General features: G+C 48.2%; 1 protein-coding gene across 1 annotated transcript in view; it reads left to right on the top strand.

The window, feature by feature from the left end:
- Frmpd3 (FERM and PDZ domain containing 3) overlaps positions 1 to 14,445 on the top strand; it is a 90,261-nt gene extending 75,816 nt beyond the window's left edge. Inside the window, exons 14-15 of the mRNA XM_042690070.1 lie at positions 6,761 to 7,582; positions 9,515 to 14,445. Of these exons, the coding sequence (XP_042546004.1) occupies positions 6,761 to 7,582; positions 9,515 to 12,534 (3,842 nt within the window). The 3' untranslated portion in view covers positions 12,535 to 14,445. The remainder of the gene's footprint in view (positions 1 to 6,760; positions 7,583 to 9,514) is intronic.
- Positions 14,446 to 17,357: the final 2,912 nt, after the last annotated feature.

Raw genomic sequence — 17,357 nt, 5'->3', positions numbered from 1 at the left:
ATATGGACTCACTATAGTTACTTTGAGTAACATGGGCCAACGTGGTCTGTGGAAAGCTGCTATGAACTTGGTTCTGAAGGCAGAGAGGCTTGGATTCTAGTTCTGACTCTCCGTTCATAGGAGCAAGTTCTATAAAATGAGTATCAAGCTCTATATGTGTAAAATAAAGAATATTAACACTACTACCTCATAAGGAATTTCACAGGATTGTGTGTGGTAAGCCACATTAAATTCTTTTTATGATGTAAAGCACTTTTTTCTTTTTTAAAATAAGGATTGAAGTCAGGTGCTGGTGGCTCATGCCTATAATCCTAGCTACTCAGGAGACTGAGATATGAAGATCATGGTTCAGAGTCAGTCCAGGCAGGAAAGTCCATGAGATTCTTATCTCCAATTAACCACTCAAAAACCAGAAGTGGAACTGTGGCTCAAAGTAGTAAAGTGTTAGCCTTGAACAAAAGATCAGTGATGGTGTCCAGGCCCTGAGTTCAACCCCCACAACTGACAAAAAGTAATAATTATGACGATGATTAAAAGCTCAAGCTGGCTGTGGTAGTACATGCCTATGAACCCAGAACAGCAGGGACTGAAGCACAAAGACAAAAGTTGGAAGTCAGTAAAACCTATCTGTTTTCATGCATCCAATGCTATGTTGGGTTTGTTTGTTTTTTTAGGCAAGCTTTTTATTTAATTTTCTGTAGTTGTTTGACATACACTTAAATGGTATTACTGGGGAAGAGGACAGGAGAGGCTCTTACAGACTCCTGAGATAATGTCAAAAAGACAATATATGTCCAGTATTAGCCATTGGAGTTTTTTGGGGGGTGGGGAGTTACTGGGTGAATAACACTCTGCAAACATAGGTATCTGATCTCAGGTTGTTCATACTGAGTACATTGAATTTTCAGTGGGAAGACACCCTGAAATCCTAAGAGGAGTATATCCCAACCACCCTCTAGAAGCTAGCTTATCTATATAGGCAGGATGATTCATCTCTGAATGGAGACCAATGTTCATGTAGGTGGTTAGATGTTTGTGAAAGATTCTAGAATTGCTTGCCTCATAGCAAGTGATCTTTAGCAACACTATAAGTTGGAAAATTATACCACCAGTACAAGTCTTACACACTAATATTTGCTTATTTAAAGCAATTAATAATAACAAAATTAAACATGTTTAACTTCTTTCCTCAGAAGAACATAAAAATCATGACAGGGCCAATACTGTGCTTTTCTAACATATAGATTTATATGGCTATTATTTCCAAGCCATACGATTTGTTCATTTAAAATATATATATAGTTCAATGGTTAGTTTTGTTGTTGATTGCCATTCCTGGGGCTTGAACTCAGGGCCTGGGCACTGTCCCTGGACTTTTATGCCCAAGGCTATCACTCTACCACCTTGAGCCATAGCTCTACTTCTACTGTTTTTGTAGTTTATTGGAGAAAAGAATCTCATGGACTTTTCTGCCAAGGTTGGCTTTGAATTATGATCTTCAGATCTCAGCCTCCTGAGTAGCTACAATTATAGGCATGAGCCACCATCACCCAGCTCAATGTTTTTAATATATGTATTTAGTATATCCACAAGGTATGCATCTATCACCATTCATAAAGAAAACAATATGCATTAGCAATTATTTCCCATGTCCTTCCAGTTGCCACTCACCCCTTAGCAGCCATTGTTCTAATTTTTGTTTCCATAGCTTTGCCTATTCTGAACGTTTTCTTTAAATAGATGAACTCATCTAGTATATATTACTTTGTGGCTTGCTTTTTTTACTTAGACTGTTTTCAACAGTCATTTAGATTGTAAGATGTCAGTACCTCATTACTCATGTGTGTGTGTGTGTGTGTGTGTGTGTGTGTACATGTACGTACTAAGCTTGAATTCCAGCTCTCTCTCAAAGTCAGCACTCTACCACGTGAGCCATAGTTCCACTTCTTGCCTTTTTGGTGGTTAATTAGAGATGAAAATCTCACAGATTTTCCTGCCTGGGCTAACTTTGAATCACAATGATCCTTAGATCTCAGTTTCTTTTTGGTCAGTCATGGGGTCTGAACTCTGGGCTTGGGCGCTGTCCCTCAGCTCTTCAGCTCAAGGCTAGTACTCTACCACTTGAGCCACAGTACCACTTCCAACTTTTTCTGCTTATGTGGTTCTGAAGAATCGAACTCAGGGCCTCATGCATGCAAGGCAAGCACTCAACCACTGAGCCACCTTCCCAGCCCTGTTTCTTTATATATATTATATTTGTAAAGATACTGTGCAGAGGGGTTACAGTTACATGAGTAAGGTAATGAGTACATTTCCTATTGAGTAGTATTACCCCTCCTTTGTTTTTCCCCTATCTCAAAAACAAGCTCCCCCCCCCCAAGTTGTAAAGTCAGTTTCTTTTTTTTTGGGGGGGGGGGTCCGGTCGTGGGCCTGAACTCTGGACCTGGGCACTGTCCCTCAGCTCTTCAGCTCAAGGCTAGCGCTCTACCACTTGAGCCACAGCGCCACTTCCAGCTTTTTTCTTTTTGCTTATGTGGTGCTGAGGAATCGAACCCAGGGCCTCGAGCATGCGAGGCAAGCGCTCTACCACTGAGCCACCTTCCCAGCCCGTAAAGTCAGTTTCTTGAGTAGCTAGGATTACAGGCATGTGCCATCAGTATCCAGCCTCTTTCTTTGGTTTTCATTTTTTTCTTAAGATGAGGTCTAGGTAAACTCTGTGCTGGCTGTTCTCAAACTTGAGATCCTCCTATCTTCACCTCTTGAGTAGCTGGGGTTACTGGCATGCATCATGTTTGGCAACCATGTAATTTTGATCCTTTGGTAACATGGTATATTACATTAATTTACCTTTGATGTTAACTGACTGCATCACTGCAACAAATTCTCCCTTTGTGATGGTATGTAATTCTTTTTTTTTTTTTTTTTTGTCGGTTGTGGGACTTGAACTCTGGGCCTGGGCGCTGTCCCTCAGCTCTTCAGCTCAAGGCGAGCGCTCTGCCACTTGAGCCACAGCACCACTTCCGGTTTTCTGGTGGTTTATTGGAGATAGGAGTCTCACGGTCTCTCCTGCCCGGGCTGGCTTTGAACTGAGATCCTCAGATCTCAGCCTCCTGAGTAGCTAGGATTACAGGCGTGAGCCACCAGCGCCCGGCTTGTAATTCTTTTAATGTATTGTTGGGTCTTCGTCTGTCCCACGACAGAAAAGACAGACGGGGTCCGAGGAAATGTAAGTGCGGCAGCCTGTTCCCCAGCCTCCCTCAGCTCGGGAGACAATCGGACGCAGCGGGGAGTCAAGTCAAGCAGGAAGAAACTCGTTTATTAACACAGAGCAGCCCTTTTTAAAGCAAAAAAGGAACGGGTGGCATGGCAGGGGAGGAAGAGGAGCCAATCACTGTCAAGGTCATACCCTATCATGCACCTAAGCTTCCATGGGCTGGTTACTCACTGAACCTAAGGCAAATCGGGCTCTGCCCACTCAACTCCCTCTCAGCGCCATCTTTGCTGCCCATGTGCTCTACAATGTATGGCAGATCTTCATTTGCTACTAGTTGTTAACTAACTTTGTGTCTCTATTCATGAGATATTCTACTCTCAAGATATTGTTCTATAGCTTTCTTTTGATATTCTCTGTCAGGGCTTGGTATCAAGGTTAATGCTGGCTACATAGAATAAGCTCAAGAGTATTTTTTCCTCTTGTGGGTTTTGTTTCTGCTTCTTTTTTTTTTTTTTTTTTTTTGTCGGTCGTGGGGCTTGAACTCTGGGCCTGGGCGCTGTCCCTCAGCTCTTCAGCTCAAGGCGAGCACTCTACCACTTGAGCTACAGCGCCACTTCCGGTTTTCTGTTGGTTTATTGGAGATAAGAGTCTCACGGTCTCTCCTGCCCGGGCTGGCTTTGAACCGCGATCCTCAGATCTCAGCCTCCTGAGTAGCTAGGATTACAGGTGTGAGCCACCAGCGCCCGGCCCGTTTCTTTTTCTCTTTTTTTTTTTTTTAAAGAGCTTGTTTTCGAGAAAGGGGGGGCAGGTTTAAATTGCTAGTCAGTTTCTTTCCCAAATATTGGTCTACAATATTCCATTTCTTTCAGTGCTGGGGATTAAATCCAGGGCCCACTGTATGATAAGCATACATTCTACTAATGAGCTATACCTCTAGCCCTGGATGTGTGTGTGTGTGTGTGTGTGTGTGTGCCTTAATTTCTACCTGCCTATGCTTTTATTATTCGTGTGTGTGTGTGTGTGTGTGTGTGTGTGTGTGTGTGTGTGTGTGTGTGTGTCCGCGCGCGCCTTAATTTCTACCTGCCTATGCTTTTATTATTCTTTTATTTATTTATTTATTTTGGTTGTGGGGCTGGAACTCTGGGCCTGGGCGCTGTCCCTCAGCTCTTCAGCTCAAGGTTAGCACTCTACCACTTGAGCCACAACGCCACTTCCAGCTTTTTCTGTTTATGTGGTGCTGAGGAATTGAACCCAGGGCCTCATGCATGCAAGGCAAGCACTCTACCACTGAGCCACCTTCCCAGCTATTATTGTCTTTTAATTCTACTGTGCTTAGGAAATATACTTTGTGTCATTTTACTCATTTTGAATCTGTTGAGACTTATTTGATGTTTAAATATCCTGTCTGTCCTGGGCAATGTACACTTAGAATATATATTCTGCTAGCATATATTCTGCTAGGTACATAGGATGTTTTATGGAGTTCTGTTACATCTAGTGGTAATAGTTCAGATCCTCTGTTTCCTTACTGATTTGCTCTTGTTTTATGCATTATAAAAGTGAAGTATTAAATGTTCCAACTACTGTTGAATTGCATATTTGTCCCTTCAATTCAATTCCATCTGTTTTTGTTTGCTGTGTTTATGAGCTCTGTTATTACATGCCAGTTCTGAGTGCTGAATTTTGTGAAAGGCAATACTGATAGAGACAGTCTGTAGCTCAGACTGACCTTAAACTTGAGGTCATCCTGCCTCAGTCTCTCAAATGCTGGGATTGCAAGCATTTGTCAATGAAATTTGAAAAGCAATTTGAAGTCTTCTTTTCCAACACTTTTATCACTATAATGGGCTACAGGTTAAAGGTTAAAACATAAGTTTTGCTGAGCAGTGGTGGTTTAAGCCTATCATCCTAGCTACACGGGACACTGAGATCTAAGGATCAAGGGTCAAAGCCAACCCAAGCAGGAAAATCTATGAGGATCTTATCTCCATTTAACCACCAAGAAGCTGGAAGAGGAGCTGTGCCTCAAGTAGTGGAACACTAGCCTTGAGCAAAAAGGCTCAAGTATAGCACACAAGCTCTGAGTTCAAGTCCCAGAATTGGCATGAAAAAAAAACATAAATTATTTTTGGTCGGTTGTGGGGTTGAATTCTAGGCTGGGCACTGTCCCTCAGCTCTTCAGCTCCAGGCTAGCACTCTACCACTTGAGCCACAGTGCCACTTCTGATTTTCTGGTCATTAATTGGAGATAAGAGTCTCATGTACTTTCCTGCCCAGGCTGGCTTTAAACCACAATCCTCAGCTCTCAGCCTCCTGAGTAGCTAGGATTACAGGCGTAAGCTATCAGCACCTGGCACAAACATGAATTTTGAAGTCTCTCTTATCTGTATGCAAATCCAGATCACCACTTATGATACTTGTGACATTAGGTAAATCTCAGAACCATCTGAGCCAGTTTCTTCCTCTGCAAAAAATGGGGGTGGTGACGATAGCTTCCTCGTAGGATGGAAAGGAATCAATTGTAATAAATTTAGCCTACTTTAGTGCTGGCTTGTCATCTGTGTGCTAATAACAGAGCAGGTCCGCATTGTCACAGGTTACATGGAAAGGGGTCCCAAAACAGAGTGAGAGAGAAACCACTCACAGATAAAACATCTTCTCCGGGTAGTTCTCAGATATACTACCTACCATCAAGAACTGTTGATCCCAATCATTTTGTCACATGTCTTTGGACCAGGCAGGGGCTGTCCTGCTTGAGTATAGGAAAGTAATAAACTTTGAAGAACTTTTTTTCTTTTCTTTTCTTTTCTTTTTTTTTTTTTTTGGCTTTTGTGGTGCTGAGGAATCAAACCCAGGGCCTCATGCATGCAAGGCAAGCACTCTACCACTGAGCCACTTTCCCAGCCCAACTTTGAAGAATCTTAAGGACAGACAATATCCCAACCCCTGCCATCCAACATATCCTGCAATACCTCCTTTACACTTTACTGACCAGATGCCCAGAAATCTGTTCTTTTAGAGTTCCTCTCAAATTGGTCCTCTATGGAATGCAAACTGTTAACACTTTCTCCATACAGCACTAGTAGCTTGTTAGGTTTATTTCCTTGAGTTAGAAAAGATCCAAGTAACAGGAGAGCTACTGAGATGGCAGTTGGATTGGCCCTCAGAAGGGTTGAGGACAGGCATGGAATCTTTCTCAAAGAAACTTAAAACAAACCCAGTCTCCTTAAGTATGTTTACAGCTGACTTCTCAGATCAGACATATCCAATAAGAGTATAGCAATGCCCACACAGCAAGGTGTTCAACACCATCCCCAGATCACCTGCCATTTCAGAGGTGGTAGGACTGTCACAGCTCTGGCCATTCGATTCTATACTACTTTCAGGGTCAGCCAAGACATGGTCTATCAACTCCCCTCCCTGTAATCTCTAACAGTTAGGCCACCCCACTGTGCTGCATACATATAGGCCAGAGTTGCCAGGTGAGCTCAGCTTGCCCCCATTTCCAACAGCAGGCTCATTTGTTGATTCTCTTTCTGCATTTAGATTACATGCACAGCGCCCACCGCCCTGTCACTGGGGGCCACCTGGGGAAAAAGGAGAGTAGTTATGTGGGCAGCGTGGTCACCAGCCCCAGGAAGTCGAGCCGCTGCACGCCCCCGCCTGCCGACTCTGAGCTTGTCAGCTTCTGCTACCTCCACATGCGGGAACAAAGGAAGGAGCAGGAAAACCGGACAGATGTCAATGAGAACTTAATCTTCTTTGAAGAGACCAGGCCCCGGACCAAGTCTGACCCCACATCCAAAAGTTCTGGCCAAGGTTATGAGGTAATACCTGATGACTTTGATGCAGCCAGCCTAGACCATGAGCCTTGTGCCAGCAGGGCCCGGTCATATACCTTGGACAATTCCCTTGGGGCTGAAGCCCTGAATTTCTACTGTGACTCTTGCAAAGCCAAACTCCAGGAACAGCTGGGCCCTCGCAAAAGTGGGAGGCCAGGCACCACTCCTGACAATATGGTAGACTTGATGTCCCTCCCACCACCAGGGAGTGAGGAGGAAGAAGAAGAAGAAGATGAGACAACTTCTCTGTTGCCTGCCATTGCTGCCCCACCCCCTGGTTTCCGAGACAACAGCTCTGATGAGGATGATCCCAAGCGCAGGGCTGTCCAGAGTCAAGAGCAAGGACGTCACCTGCATGGGCTCCTGTATGATGAGATACCAGTGACCCTGATTGACAGTGTGCAGACCCGGACTGTCCGAGATCATGCCCAGGAGCTCGATGATGCACTGGTGTCCACCCTTCAGGCTCTGGAAGCCCTAGCTGCATCAGAGGATGGACCTCACCCACCACCCCCACAGACTGCAGGTAACAGCCCGTTCCTCCTCCCTCTTGCCTCCTTTTCTTTCCCTGGCCTAGGAATGGCCAGCAGGTAAACACTGCTTTTTCCCAAGCTGATATTAAAGTGACCATGATATGTCTGGGGCAGTGCATAGACCTGAAGTAGTACAGATTAAGCTCTGGAAACCCTGGTGTGTGGCAGTGATATAGTTCAACTGTAGCTAAAGCCCTATTTCATCTCTGTGGAGACATCTTGCAGCTACATCTCAAGGATTGGAGCTATGACAGCTCCAGAGTCAGGGAAGAATGGAGGATCAGAGAAAATTTGTGACAACTGTAGAAGACAGGCAAAAAATATCGGCATACAGATGATTAGAAAAACCAAAGGAGCCGGGCGCTGGTGGCTCACGCCTGTAATCCTAGCTACTCAGGAGGCTGAGATCTGAGGATCGCGGTTCAAAGCCAGCCCGGGCAGGAGAGACCGTGAGACTCCTATCTCCAATAAACCACCAGAAAACCGGAAGTGGCGCTGTAGCTCAAGTGGTAGAGCGCTCGCCTTGAGCTGAAGAGCTGAGGGACAGCGCCCAGGCCCAGAGTTCAAGCCCCACGACCAACAAAAAAAAAAAAAAAAAAGAAAAACCAAAGGAGGGGCTGGGAAGTTGACTCAGTGGTAGAGCGCTTGCCTTTCATGCCTGAGGCCCTGGGTTCGATTCCTCAGCACCACATAAGCAAAAAGAAAAAAGCCGGAAGTGGTGTTGTGGTTCAAGTGGTAGAGGGCTAGCCTTGAGCTGAAGAGCTGAGGGACAGCGCCCAGGCCCAGAGTTCAGGCCCCGCGACCGGACCCCCCCCCAAAAAAAAAAGAAAGAAAAAAGGAGCAACTCCGCCTAGTGAGATGGCATCAGAAAAGCCAAGAGCCATCTGCTCAGGACTGAAGTCTTTATCATGCCCAAGGACATAGGCTCTGAGTCAGGTGCAGTGGAGTTCTGGCTTCTTCATTCTGCAAATGTGACCCATGGCCAGACACTTACTGTGTCTGAGCTTCACTGTTGTCATCTTAATGGTGTCAATTAGTTGTGAGGATTAAATGAGCTCACAGAAGCAGAACACGTAAGCGATGCTTCACACAGAGGAAGGACTCAAGAAGTAGCTACTGCAAGAATTATTAGTGAAGAACCATACACTATGACTAACATTCTCTATAAGGTTTGTGTCCATCCATCTTCTAGACAAACATGTCAGACAGATAGCCATAGTCACACGTGTACCTCCATACACATCTACTTTCAAAAAGGAGGCAAATATCACAGCAACAGAAAAAGGATAGGAATAAGGAATGGAAGAGAGTATGTGAAACAGCCAGGTGTGAACACAGAAGAGAAGGAGTTAAAAGGAACCTGCTTTTCTATGTGTGAGGACACCTTTGGAACTGGGAAGCCCCTGTGTGTTTGTCTGGGGACTGGCATTTCTCTTTGTTCAAGGTTTGAAGCTCAAAACACTATTTGCTTCCAGGATCCAGGTCCAGGTGGCTGCCAGAGAGAGTACAGGCTCAGCTAAATGGCCTCAGCTGCAAGAACTATGCGGAGGCCTGGCCAGATGAGGAAGGATAAAAAGAGACCACTCTTTGCCAGCCCTCTTCAAGACAATTAACAAATTTCCTAGCTGTTAAATCTAAAAATAGTGTTGATTAGCATGTGCCTTTGCATGTCAATTTGCCACCAAATGGCCCAAATCTTCTCTGCCTCTTTTGTTATCCTTTTGGATTTCTGCCTTTCATACCTCCTCTCACATCTCATTCCTCTTTGTCCCCTTCCCCTTCGCTCCTCCCACCCTGGACCCTGCAGTCCTCCCAGGCTTCAATGGTTTTCCCCGACTTGAAATACTTCTGGCTAACCTTGGGGTCCATGAACTTCTACATCTGGCTGGATGTAAGTATAACCAGTCCCATCCATGTTCCTCCAGGTCTGATTGTGCTGGCCACAATCACTCCTGAATCCTCGCTGGACTCGGGCCATGAAACCAACTCTTCAGAGCTCACGGACATGTCAGAGATGATGTCGGCCATGAAGCAGCACCAGAATACCACCTACTTCCTGGCTCAGCACCTCAATAAGGACAGCCTCCTTGCCCGCAAGGACCTGCCCTTCCGGATCCAGAGTTGTGCAGCCCAGGCCGTTCTCACGGCCCCTTATTCTCTTGGGCGCCCGGATCCCAACCCGTCCCTCCAGCCAGCTGTCACAGGCCAGAGTCCTGGTCCTCCAGGTGCTCGGAGAAAGCTGCCCCCATCCGAGGCTCAGGCACAGGGAGAGCGAACATACTCCCTGGCAGTGCACCCGGCACTGTCTCCACAGCTGAATGAGCAGAAGAATCTGAGCCTTCTGCCCCCAGTTCCTGAGGACAAAGGGCCTGGCCATAGCAGGGCAGGCATGGAGATGTCATTGAGGGCAGCCACACCAACCCTAGGTGAAGAGCAGGTCACAGAGCTGAGGGACAACCTGCCTAAGGAGGTCAGGTTGAGCCCTAAGCTTATCCTGGACCCAAAAGGCAGTGTGACCCCAGCTATCATCTCAGCTGCCCTTCAGCAGGTAGTGCACAGTAAGAGTCTAGGCACACCCAGCGGGGCTTTGGGGAATCCCCCTAGCAGGGGTGAGAGAAGACTGGAGGCCAGTGTGGGGAGGCCAGAAGATAACATAGTGGGCAGCAGTGCCAATAAGAATCCGAAGATTAAAGTGAGCCCTGGTGCTCCAGAGCCCTCATGGAATTCATCTGCCAGCCCCCGAACACCCATGGGCAGCCGGGCTGATAACCTCCACCTCTTTCCACAAGAGGACAGACTTTCTATTCAAAGTTTCCCTCCCAAGAGCTATGTATCACGAGCAAGTCGGGAATCAATGGGCAAACAAGCTTCAGGGGAGATGGCAGGCAAGGGTGGGCAAGAGGGGGCAAAGCCTCCCCTATACAAGCAGAGCACCAGTTCCAGCCAGGGGGAGAAGGGGCAACTGGAGAGCACCTCCAAAAGCAATAAGCTTGAGGAGACCAGCCTGGTTCCCCGAACTGGCTACCCTATGGCTCTGCAGAGCCCTTGCTGCCAGTCCCGAAGCCACAGCCCAAGCTGCCAGCCCCGTGCTCACAGTCCAAGTAGTCAATCCCGAGGTCAGAGCCCCAGCTGCCAACCTCGAGGCCAGAGTCCACTGAGGCCACAGGCTGCCAGCCGGCAGGTGAGCACCATGCCTTCCAGAAAGCTTGAAAGCACCCTGGACGGAGCCTACTCGGCCTCTGAAGGTCCCACAAAGCCCAAGTCATCCCGAGGTCCTTTCCGACTTCGCAATTTATTCTCAGCTACCTTCCCCACACGCCAAAAGAAGGAGACAGATGAGCGCCAGGCCCAGCTGCAGAAGGTAAAGCAGTACGAGCTGGAATTCCTCGAGGAACTTTTAAAGCCACCAAGCCAGGGGGAGCTGCCGAGCACCGAGTACCTGCAGCCTCCAGCACCTGGCCGCTGCAGCTGCCAGCTTCGTAGCAGCCCCGTGCAACAAGGACCTGGCATGTCCCGTGAACAGAGGCGGAGCTGTGACTGTAAGCGTATCAGTCGAGGAGGCCGGCCCCAGGCCGCCCAGACACCAGTACCTGGCATCCATGGGAGGGAGAGGGACAGAGTCCCCCCTACCCAGAGGCAGCCAGAGGCTGGCCCAGGCTTGAGCCTCAGCAGCCCTATCAATGTCCGGCGCATCCGATCCACCAGCCTGGAATCGCGAGAGTGCCGATCAGATCCTGAGAGTGGTGTTTCGTGCCTGACCACGTGTGCCTCGGGGGGTGAATGTCTGGGAGCTCCCAACTACCGGAAACTGATGCGCCGCTACAGTGTCAGTGAGCTGGACCAAGGTGAGAGTGCCTCACTGACCTCGGATGTCTACCCGCACCCACCCCTGGGCATGCTGCCCAGGGAAGCCAAGGACGTAGAGGCAGGCCTCCCTCTCCCCTTGGGTCCCAAAAGCAAGTCTGTGGAATCACCGACCCTGGGAGACCCCTCTTACGTCCAGGTAGCCCCTGAGACCAAAGGTCCCAGACAGATGGCTGTGTTCTCACTGCCAGAGGAGGTATACCGGAAGCCTGCCGACCTGGATGAAGACAGTGAGAGTGGCAAGTGCTGCTCCATACGCTACTGCTTCTATTACCGCAAGTGCGACATGGCCGATGATGCCAGTGATGGCAAGGACGAGCTCTCCTACTCCATCCCCATGAAGATTCTGCCTGGCATGAAGTTGGATGAACAGGTAGTACCTGTGGTGAGCAGAACCCTGCAGGTGCTGGATGCTGCTACCTGCAGCAGCAGCAGCCCCGAGGCTTCCCGTACCCAGGAGATTGACCTTCGGGTGTCCACCTTTGAAGGAAGCCTGGCCAAGATCAATGCCCTACGAGCCCATGCCTATGGCCTCCCTGATGGCTTCCTGGCTGCCCGACTGGACACCAATGAGCTGCTGACAGTCTTACGACAGTGTGTGGCCAGCCCAGAGGCCCGTGCCCCCAAGCCCTATGTCTCCCAGATTTCTGAGTACAAGCTTGAGCTAGCTCTCAAATTCAAGGAGCTCCGAGCTTCTTGTCGCCGCGTGGCCAACGTGGACAAGAGCCCTACTCACATGCTGGCGGCCATCACAGGCAGTTTCCAGGTGCTGAGCAGCCTCATTGAGACCTTTGTGCGGCTGGTGTTCATCGTGCGCTCTGAAGCCCAGCGCCAAGAGCTGCTGGCCAAGGTAGAAGAGGTAGTAAGGAATTACACCTTCCTCCTACGTGCCGCCGAGGAGTCCACAGCCCGGAACCTCAGCCAGCAGCAGCAGCAGCAGCAACAACAACAACAGCAGCAGCAGCAGCAGCAGCAAGCAGCAGCAGCCACAGAGGCTGCCACGGGGCACCCACCAGGCTCCCCAACTTCGGCGACTGTTATGAGCACATTCACCCGCTCCTTAAAAACCCTTATTAAGTAGGGCATTGGCTTAGGCCTGCCCCTCCCCACCCACGGCACCAGGTTTGAGCTTTGTGGTCCTTGCATCTTGTGGTGAGTGTGTGTGTGTGTGTGTGTGTGTGTGTGTCTGCTGGGCCAGTCAGGGTCCAAGAGCCCATCAGTCTCCAGGGAGTGAAAACTCCCTTTGACTGAGGCTCTCTCTTAAGGGCTGCAGGCCTAGCTTCTGCCGCCCTGGGGTCATCCCCTCCCCCCTGTTGCCTGGCCTCTGGGTGTCACTGTGAGGGCAGAGGCCCCTCGCCACTACGCCCATTCCAGAGCTGTATTTTCTCTCTTCTCTTCTCCGGAGCTGAGAGGTGACATCAAGCTCACTTCCTGCTCTGAAGTGGGCACCAGAGAGCTGGGGTCTTGAGCTCCTCCTGGCATCTGCTCCCCTACAGGGAGCAGCAGCAGTAGCAGTCGGCCCAAGTGCCGAGCCAAGAAGAGAGGGTGCTCCGTCCAGATGCACCTGCCCATCCTGGGCTCACACTCACCTGGCAGGAGCCACTGCAGAGGCCCATGCACAGGTAGGATGTGCACAGAGAACAGCCAGGCCTGGCTGTTTGTGGCTGGCCCAACAGGCTGGCAGCATCGGGAGCCTTCCGCCCCAGGTATAGTAGCTCCACACCAGCCATCCCCAAAGTGCCCTGCCCCTTACTGATGGGCAAGGCCGCTCAGTCCACTAGGGAGCAGGCCTCTGGGATCACCCCCTTGTGTTAGGGAAGATACCTGGTGAAAATGTCTGCCCTGGTGACACCCAGAGCAGATCTTGGAGCCTGCCTGGCCCAGCTCTGCTCTGCCCTGCGTGCAGGCTATGGCCAGAGGCATGCAGTTCCACTCTCAACATCTCTACCAGACAGACTTGTGCTTAGGAGTTTGACTTAGCTATGGATTGGGGTGGGGGGTGGGGGGAGGGGGGCAGGGGTGGGGTGGGTGTTGATGACTATATCTTAAACTTCTGGAAGCTAGCGTGATATGTTAATCCTGAGTATATGCTTTTGGCTGTGTATTGACCCTGTGGATTTGTCTCTCTAAGAAAAGAAGCTGAGCGCCTTACCCGGTGCATTCCTGCACCTCTCTCTCCCTCTCCGGAGCCATCTGGAAGGGAATTCACACTGTTTAGCATCCTCCTTGACACACATCTGTTGCCGCCGCTGCTGCCACCACCACCACTGCTGCCATCGCCACTGCCACCACCGCTGCCACCCCACCCCACCCCCACCCTCCTGGGAGTGAAGACACGGAGTCCCTACCAAGGTCCCACCGTAGGGAACAAAGAAAGCCAATGTTTCTTCTGTATAGATTGCTTCTTGTCCACCTCTCCATATCTCCCTGTGGCCCACCCCACCTCCCATACCCTTTGTCTGCCTCTCTTTCATCACTCTATGAGAGGCCCATGTGAAATCTCTCGTTCTTATGTGAGTTTTATAAAGATGTACACTGTGCTGAGCCCCTGCCCAATCTTGGTAGCCCCTACTGCAATAACCTTACCCCTGCCCCCGAGTGGCAAGGTCTCCTGGCAAGGAGGAGGGGTGTCCCTTCTCTAGAAGCAGTGCCCACCCTTCCTTGCCTCTCCTCCCCCAGGACCAAGTTGTTTAATGGGCCAGAGATGCAGCCAATGGGGAACCCTTTCCCCTACAGCCACTGCCAGCCCCAGGGCTGACGTGGTCTTCCTCTTCCCGCAACTTCTTGATCCTACAACCTTTGCCACTCAGTCTCTGCCTGTGTCATTCCAGCGCCATCATTCACCTCTCCCTCAGCCTCATGGAGAGGGAACATTTTCTAATGTCTGTACATAGTATATATACTACATAAAATATATAAATTATATATATACACTAATTTATGTCTTGTTTTTCAAACAAGAATGATTAAATCTATTCATGTTATTATCCCAACAAGTTTTTGCGGTGCCTCTTTGTGAGTGTTATTGTGTTCTTAATGGGTGCCAGCCTTTTTGAGTACTCTTCCTGCTCCTCTGTCCCAGGGAACCTGGGCACTGATGGATGATGAGAACTGAGGACCCTGCTCTTCCCATACCCCTACCAGCTTGCAGCGGGGCGGGGGGGGGGATCCTCTTTACTTCTCATAGAATCTTACTAGTTGTCATACATTGAAGTATTGTTTACCTTTCTGTTGACTGTGGGTCCTCTGGCTCACTAAGCCACCATAGCTGAGACCTCAGAGCCAAAGAATGGGAATTGGACAAAAGCACATATACTCCTAGCCCACTGCTCCAGATGGTTAGAAATTAGGAAACAAGGTTTTAGGCCAGCCCTTGGATTGGGATTGGGAGATGAAACATCTGCTCACCTGAAGTTTAAACTAATGAATCTCTAGCATCAGTCTCTGGTAATTTTTGGCAGGAAGAGGGATGTTGATAGAAGTATTGAGACCCTGAGCATGGATAGCCTCCCTGGCGTGTCAGTGGTGTCCTGCTGAAAATTATTTCTGCTCTTCATTCCTTCTGGTTGTCTTAGGTCTCCTACTTGCCTGTGGTTTACCTTTGTACAAAATAGAGAATGCTGCTGTGCCATCATTGGCTCACACCGATAATTCTAGCTACACAGGAGGCTGAGTTTTGAGGATTGATATTCAAAGCCATCATAAGCAGAAAAGTCTGTGAAAGTCTTTTTTTTATTTTTACAATTATATTTTTATTATGATTCAGTAGTTGTACAAAAGAGTTAACAATCAACAAAACAACTTATGAATACTACACATTTTTATAAATATCACCCCTTTCATCATTCTCCCCTATCTTTCCCAACCCAACTCTTCCCCTCAATTTTCTTAATTTTGAAGGCTATTCATTGAATATTATGACTACTTTCTCTCAACCTTCTTTTCTTCATTCATTACCCTTGATACTCTACCTTTCAAATACCAGTTTCCTGGTATTCATTTGTTTGACTGTAAGTTTATTTTTATTTTTTATTTCTTTTATTTTTTGTGAATATACTGTACAGAGGGGTTACAATTACATGGGCAAGATAATGAGTACATTTCTTATCAAGCATTGCAGCCTCCTCCTTTGTTTACCCTTCATGTGAAAGTCTTATCTCCAATTAACCACCCAAAAGCCAGAAGTGGAGCTATGGCTCAAGTAGTACAGTGCCAACCTTGAGCAAAAAAAGCTAATGGACAGTACCTGGGTTCTGAGTTCAAGCCCCCAAAATTAGAAATTGCACTCATGACCTAACTTGTGATATGGTAATCCCTCTGTACAGCACTTTAATAATAACAACAAAATCACATTTCAAAAAAAAAAATTAGAGGAAGCTTCTCCCTCCATAGAGCTCCCTCAATGATGACTTAGAAAAAGCCCTTTCTCAGGGGTTAGAGGAAAAGAGAATGATCAAGAGTAAAGAATATCAAAATATATTACGTCCTTTTATTAAAAAAAAAAGAAAAAAGAAAGAAAGAAAAAGTATTCCCTCTGGATAATGACAACCCTGAGGGCATGTGGCTTGGTAATTTCAGTTCATTCCAGCCCCACTTGCCCATTGGCTGGGTCCACAATTATGTATAATGGCCCTGATGAGTCACTTCCTTCCAAAGACTGACTTTGGTTATGTCTGCAAAGGTCCTTGCAAAAGAGGTTTGCAAGCCAAGCACTGGGAAAGGAGGAGCCATAGGCAGCTGGCAGCCTGAGCTGCTCTGCAGGTTCCTCAATGCACTCCCATGGGAGGAAAGTGCAGGTGACAGCCTGGGACTGATGGCAGGGCTCTTCTGGGGGCTGCAGGTCAGACCTGCCCACAACACCAAGCCTGGTATTCTATAGAAGTTAATGCCAGTATAGAGTGGAGCCTGCTGACACTCAAGGTGACCCAATGAACAGTCTAAAACTCAAGCGCCCTGTGGCCCTATAGCAACAGCACTGGAAGCCTATGTATACCAACAGCACTGGTAGCCTGTGAAAATCTGAAAGCATGTATATTTGGATCTGTATCCTGAGCATCCACCCAAACAGTACATGGCATATAGTAGGTCTTCAAATAAATGTTAAATGAATAAGTGTTAAATGAGAAGACTGTCCTGAACAAACTGTTACCATGAGTAAAGTGCTTTTCTCTTATCAAAGGAGGAGTTGGGGCTGGGAATGTGGCTTAGTGGTAGAGTGCTTGCCTAGCATGCATAAAACCCTCTGTTCAATTCCCCAGTACCACATAAACAGAAAAAGCTGGAAGAGGCTCTGTAGCTAACGTGGTAAAGTGCTAGCCTTGAGCAAAAGAAGCTCAGGGACAGTGCCTAGGCCCCGAGTTCAATCTCCAGTACTGGCAAAAAAAAGGGGGGAGGGGGAGTTGAGTCCATCTCCAGTGTCACACCAACTAAAGTGGGTCTCGTCAACTACATCCCAAAAACTTTGAAAACTCTCCTGAGATGTCTGCTTCTCTCCTATACTGTGACCCAGGGCTAATCTTTGCAGTAGTTGGCAGCAGGGGGCAGGAATGAGGGAGGCAGTATATTTCTCCCACCTTCACAACATCTCTGGCCAGGCCTGGAGCCTGGAGCTGATGCTTTCCAACCACCCCAGATAAGTCCCCAAGAGCCTGACTCCTGCCTTTCTGACTTCAGCCAATTACAGAAAATGGGCTCAGACTGTTGGCATGGGTCCACAGTGCCCATGGGGCTGGCACAGGCACATTTTTTTCAAGCTGTTGTCAAGGCACTGGGATAATAGGCAATTTCATCAGCAATGAATTGAAAGGAACTGCCTCAGCCAGAATTTTTGCTGCCAACAGGGGCAGGGGAGGATCAATTGCCAGCACTGGAAAGAGGCATACATTTATGTCTTAGGAATCAAAT

The sequence above is a fragment of the Dipodomys spectabilis genome, unplaced genomic scaffold (genome assembly GCF_019054845.1).
Source record: "Dipodomys spectabilis isolate Male_0828 unplaced genomic scaffold, ASM1905484v1 ptg000132l, whole genome shotgun sequence".
NCBI classification, from domain to species: domain Eukaryota; kingdom Metazoa; phylum Chordata; class Mammalia; order Rodentia; family Heteromyidae; genus Dipodomys; species Dipodomys spectabilis.
The sequence above is the reverse complement of the archived record's forward strand: the minus strand, read 5'-3'. Positions and strand labels throughout refer to the sequence as shown.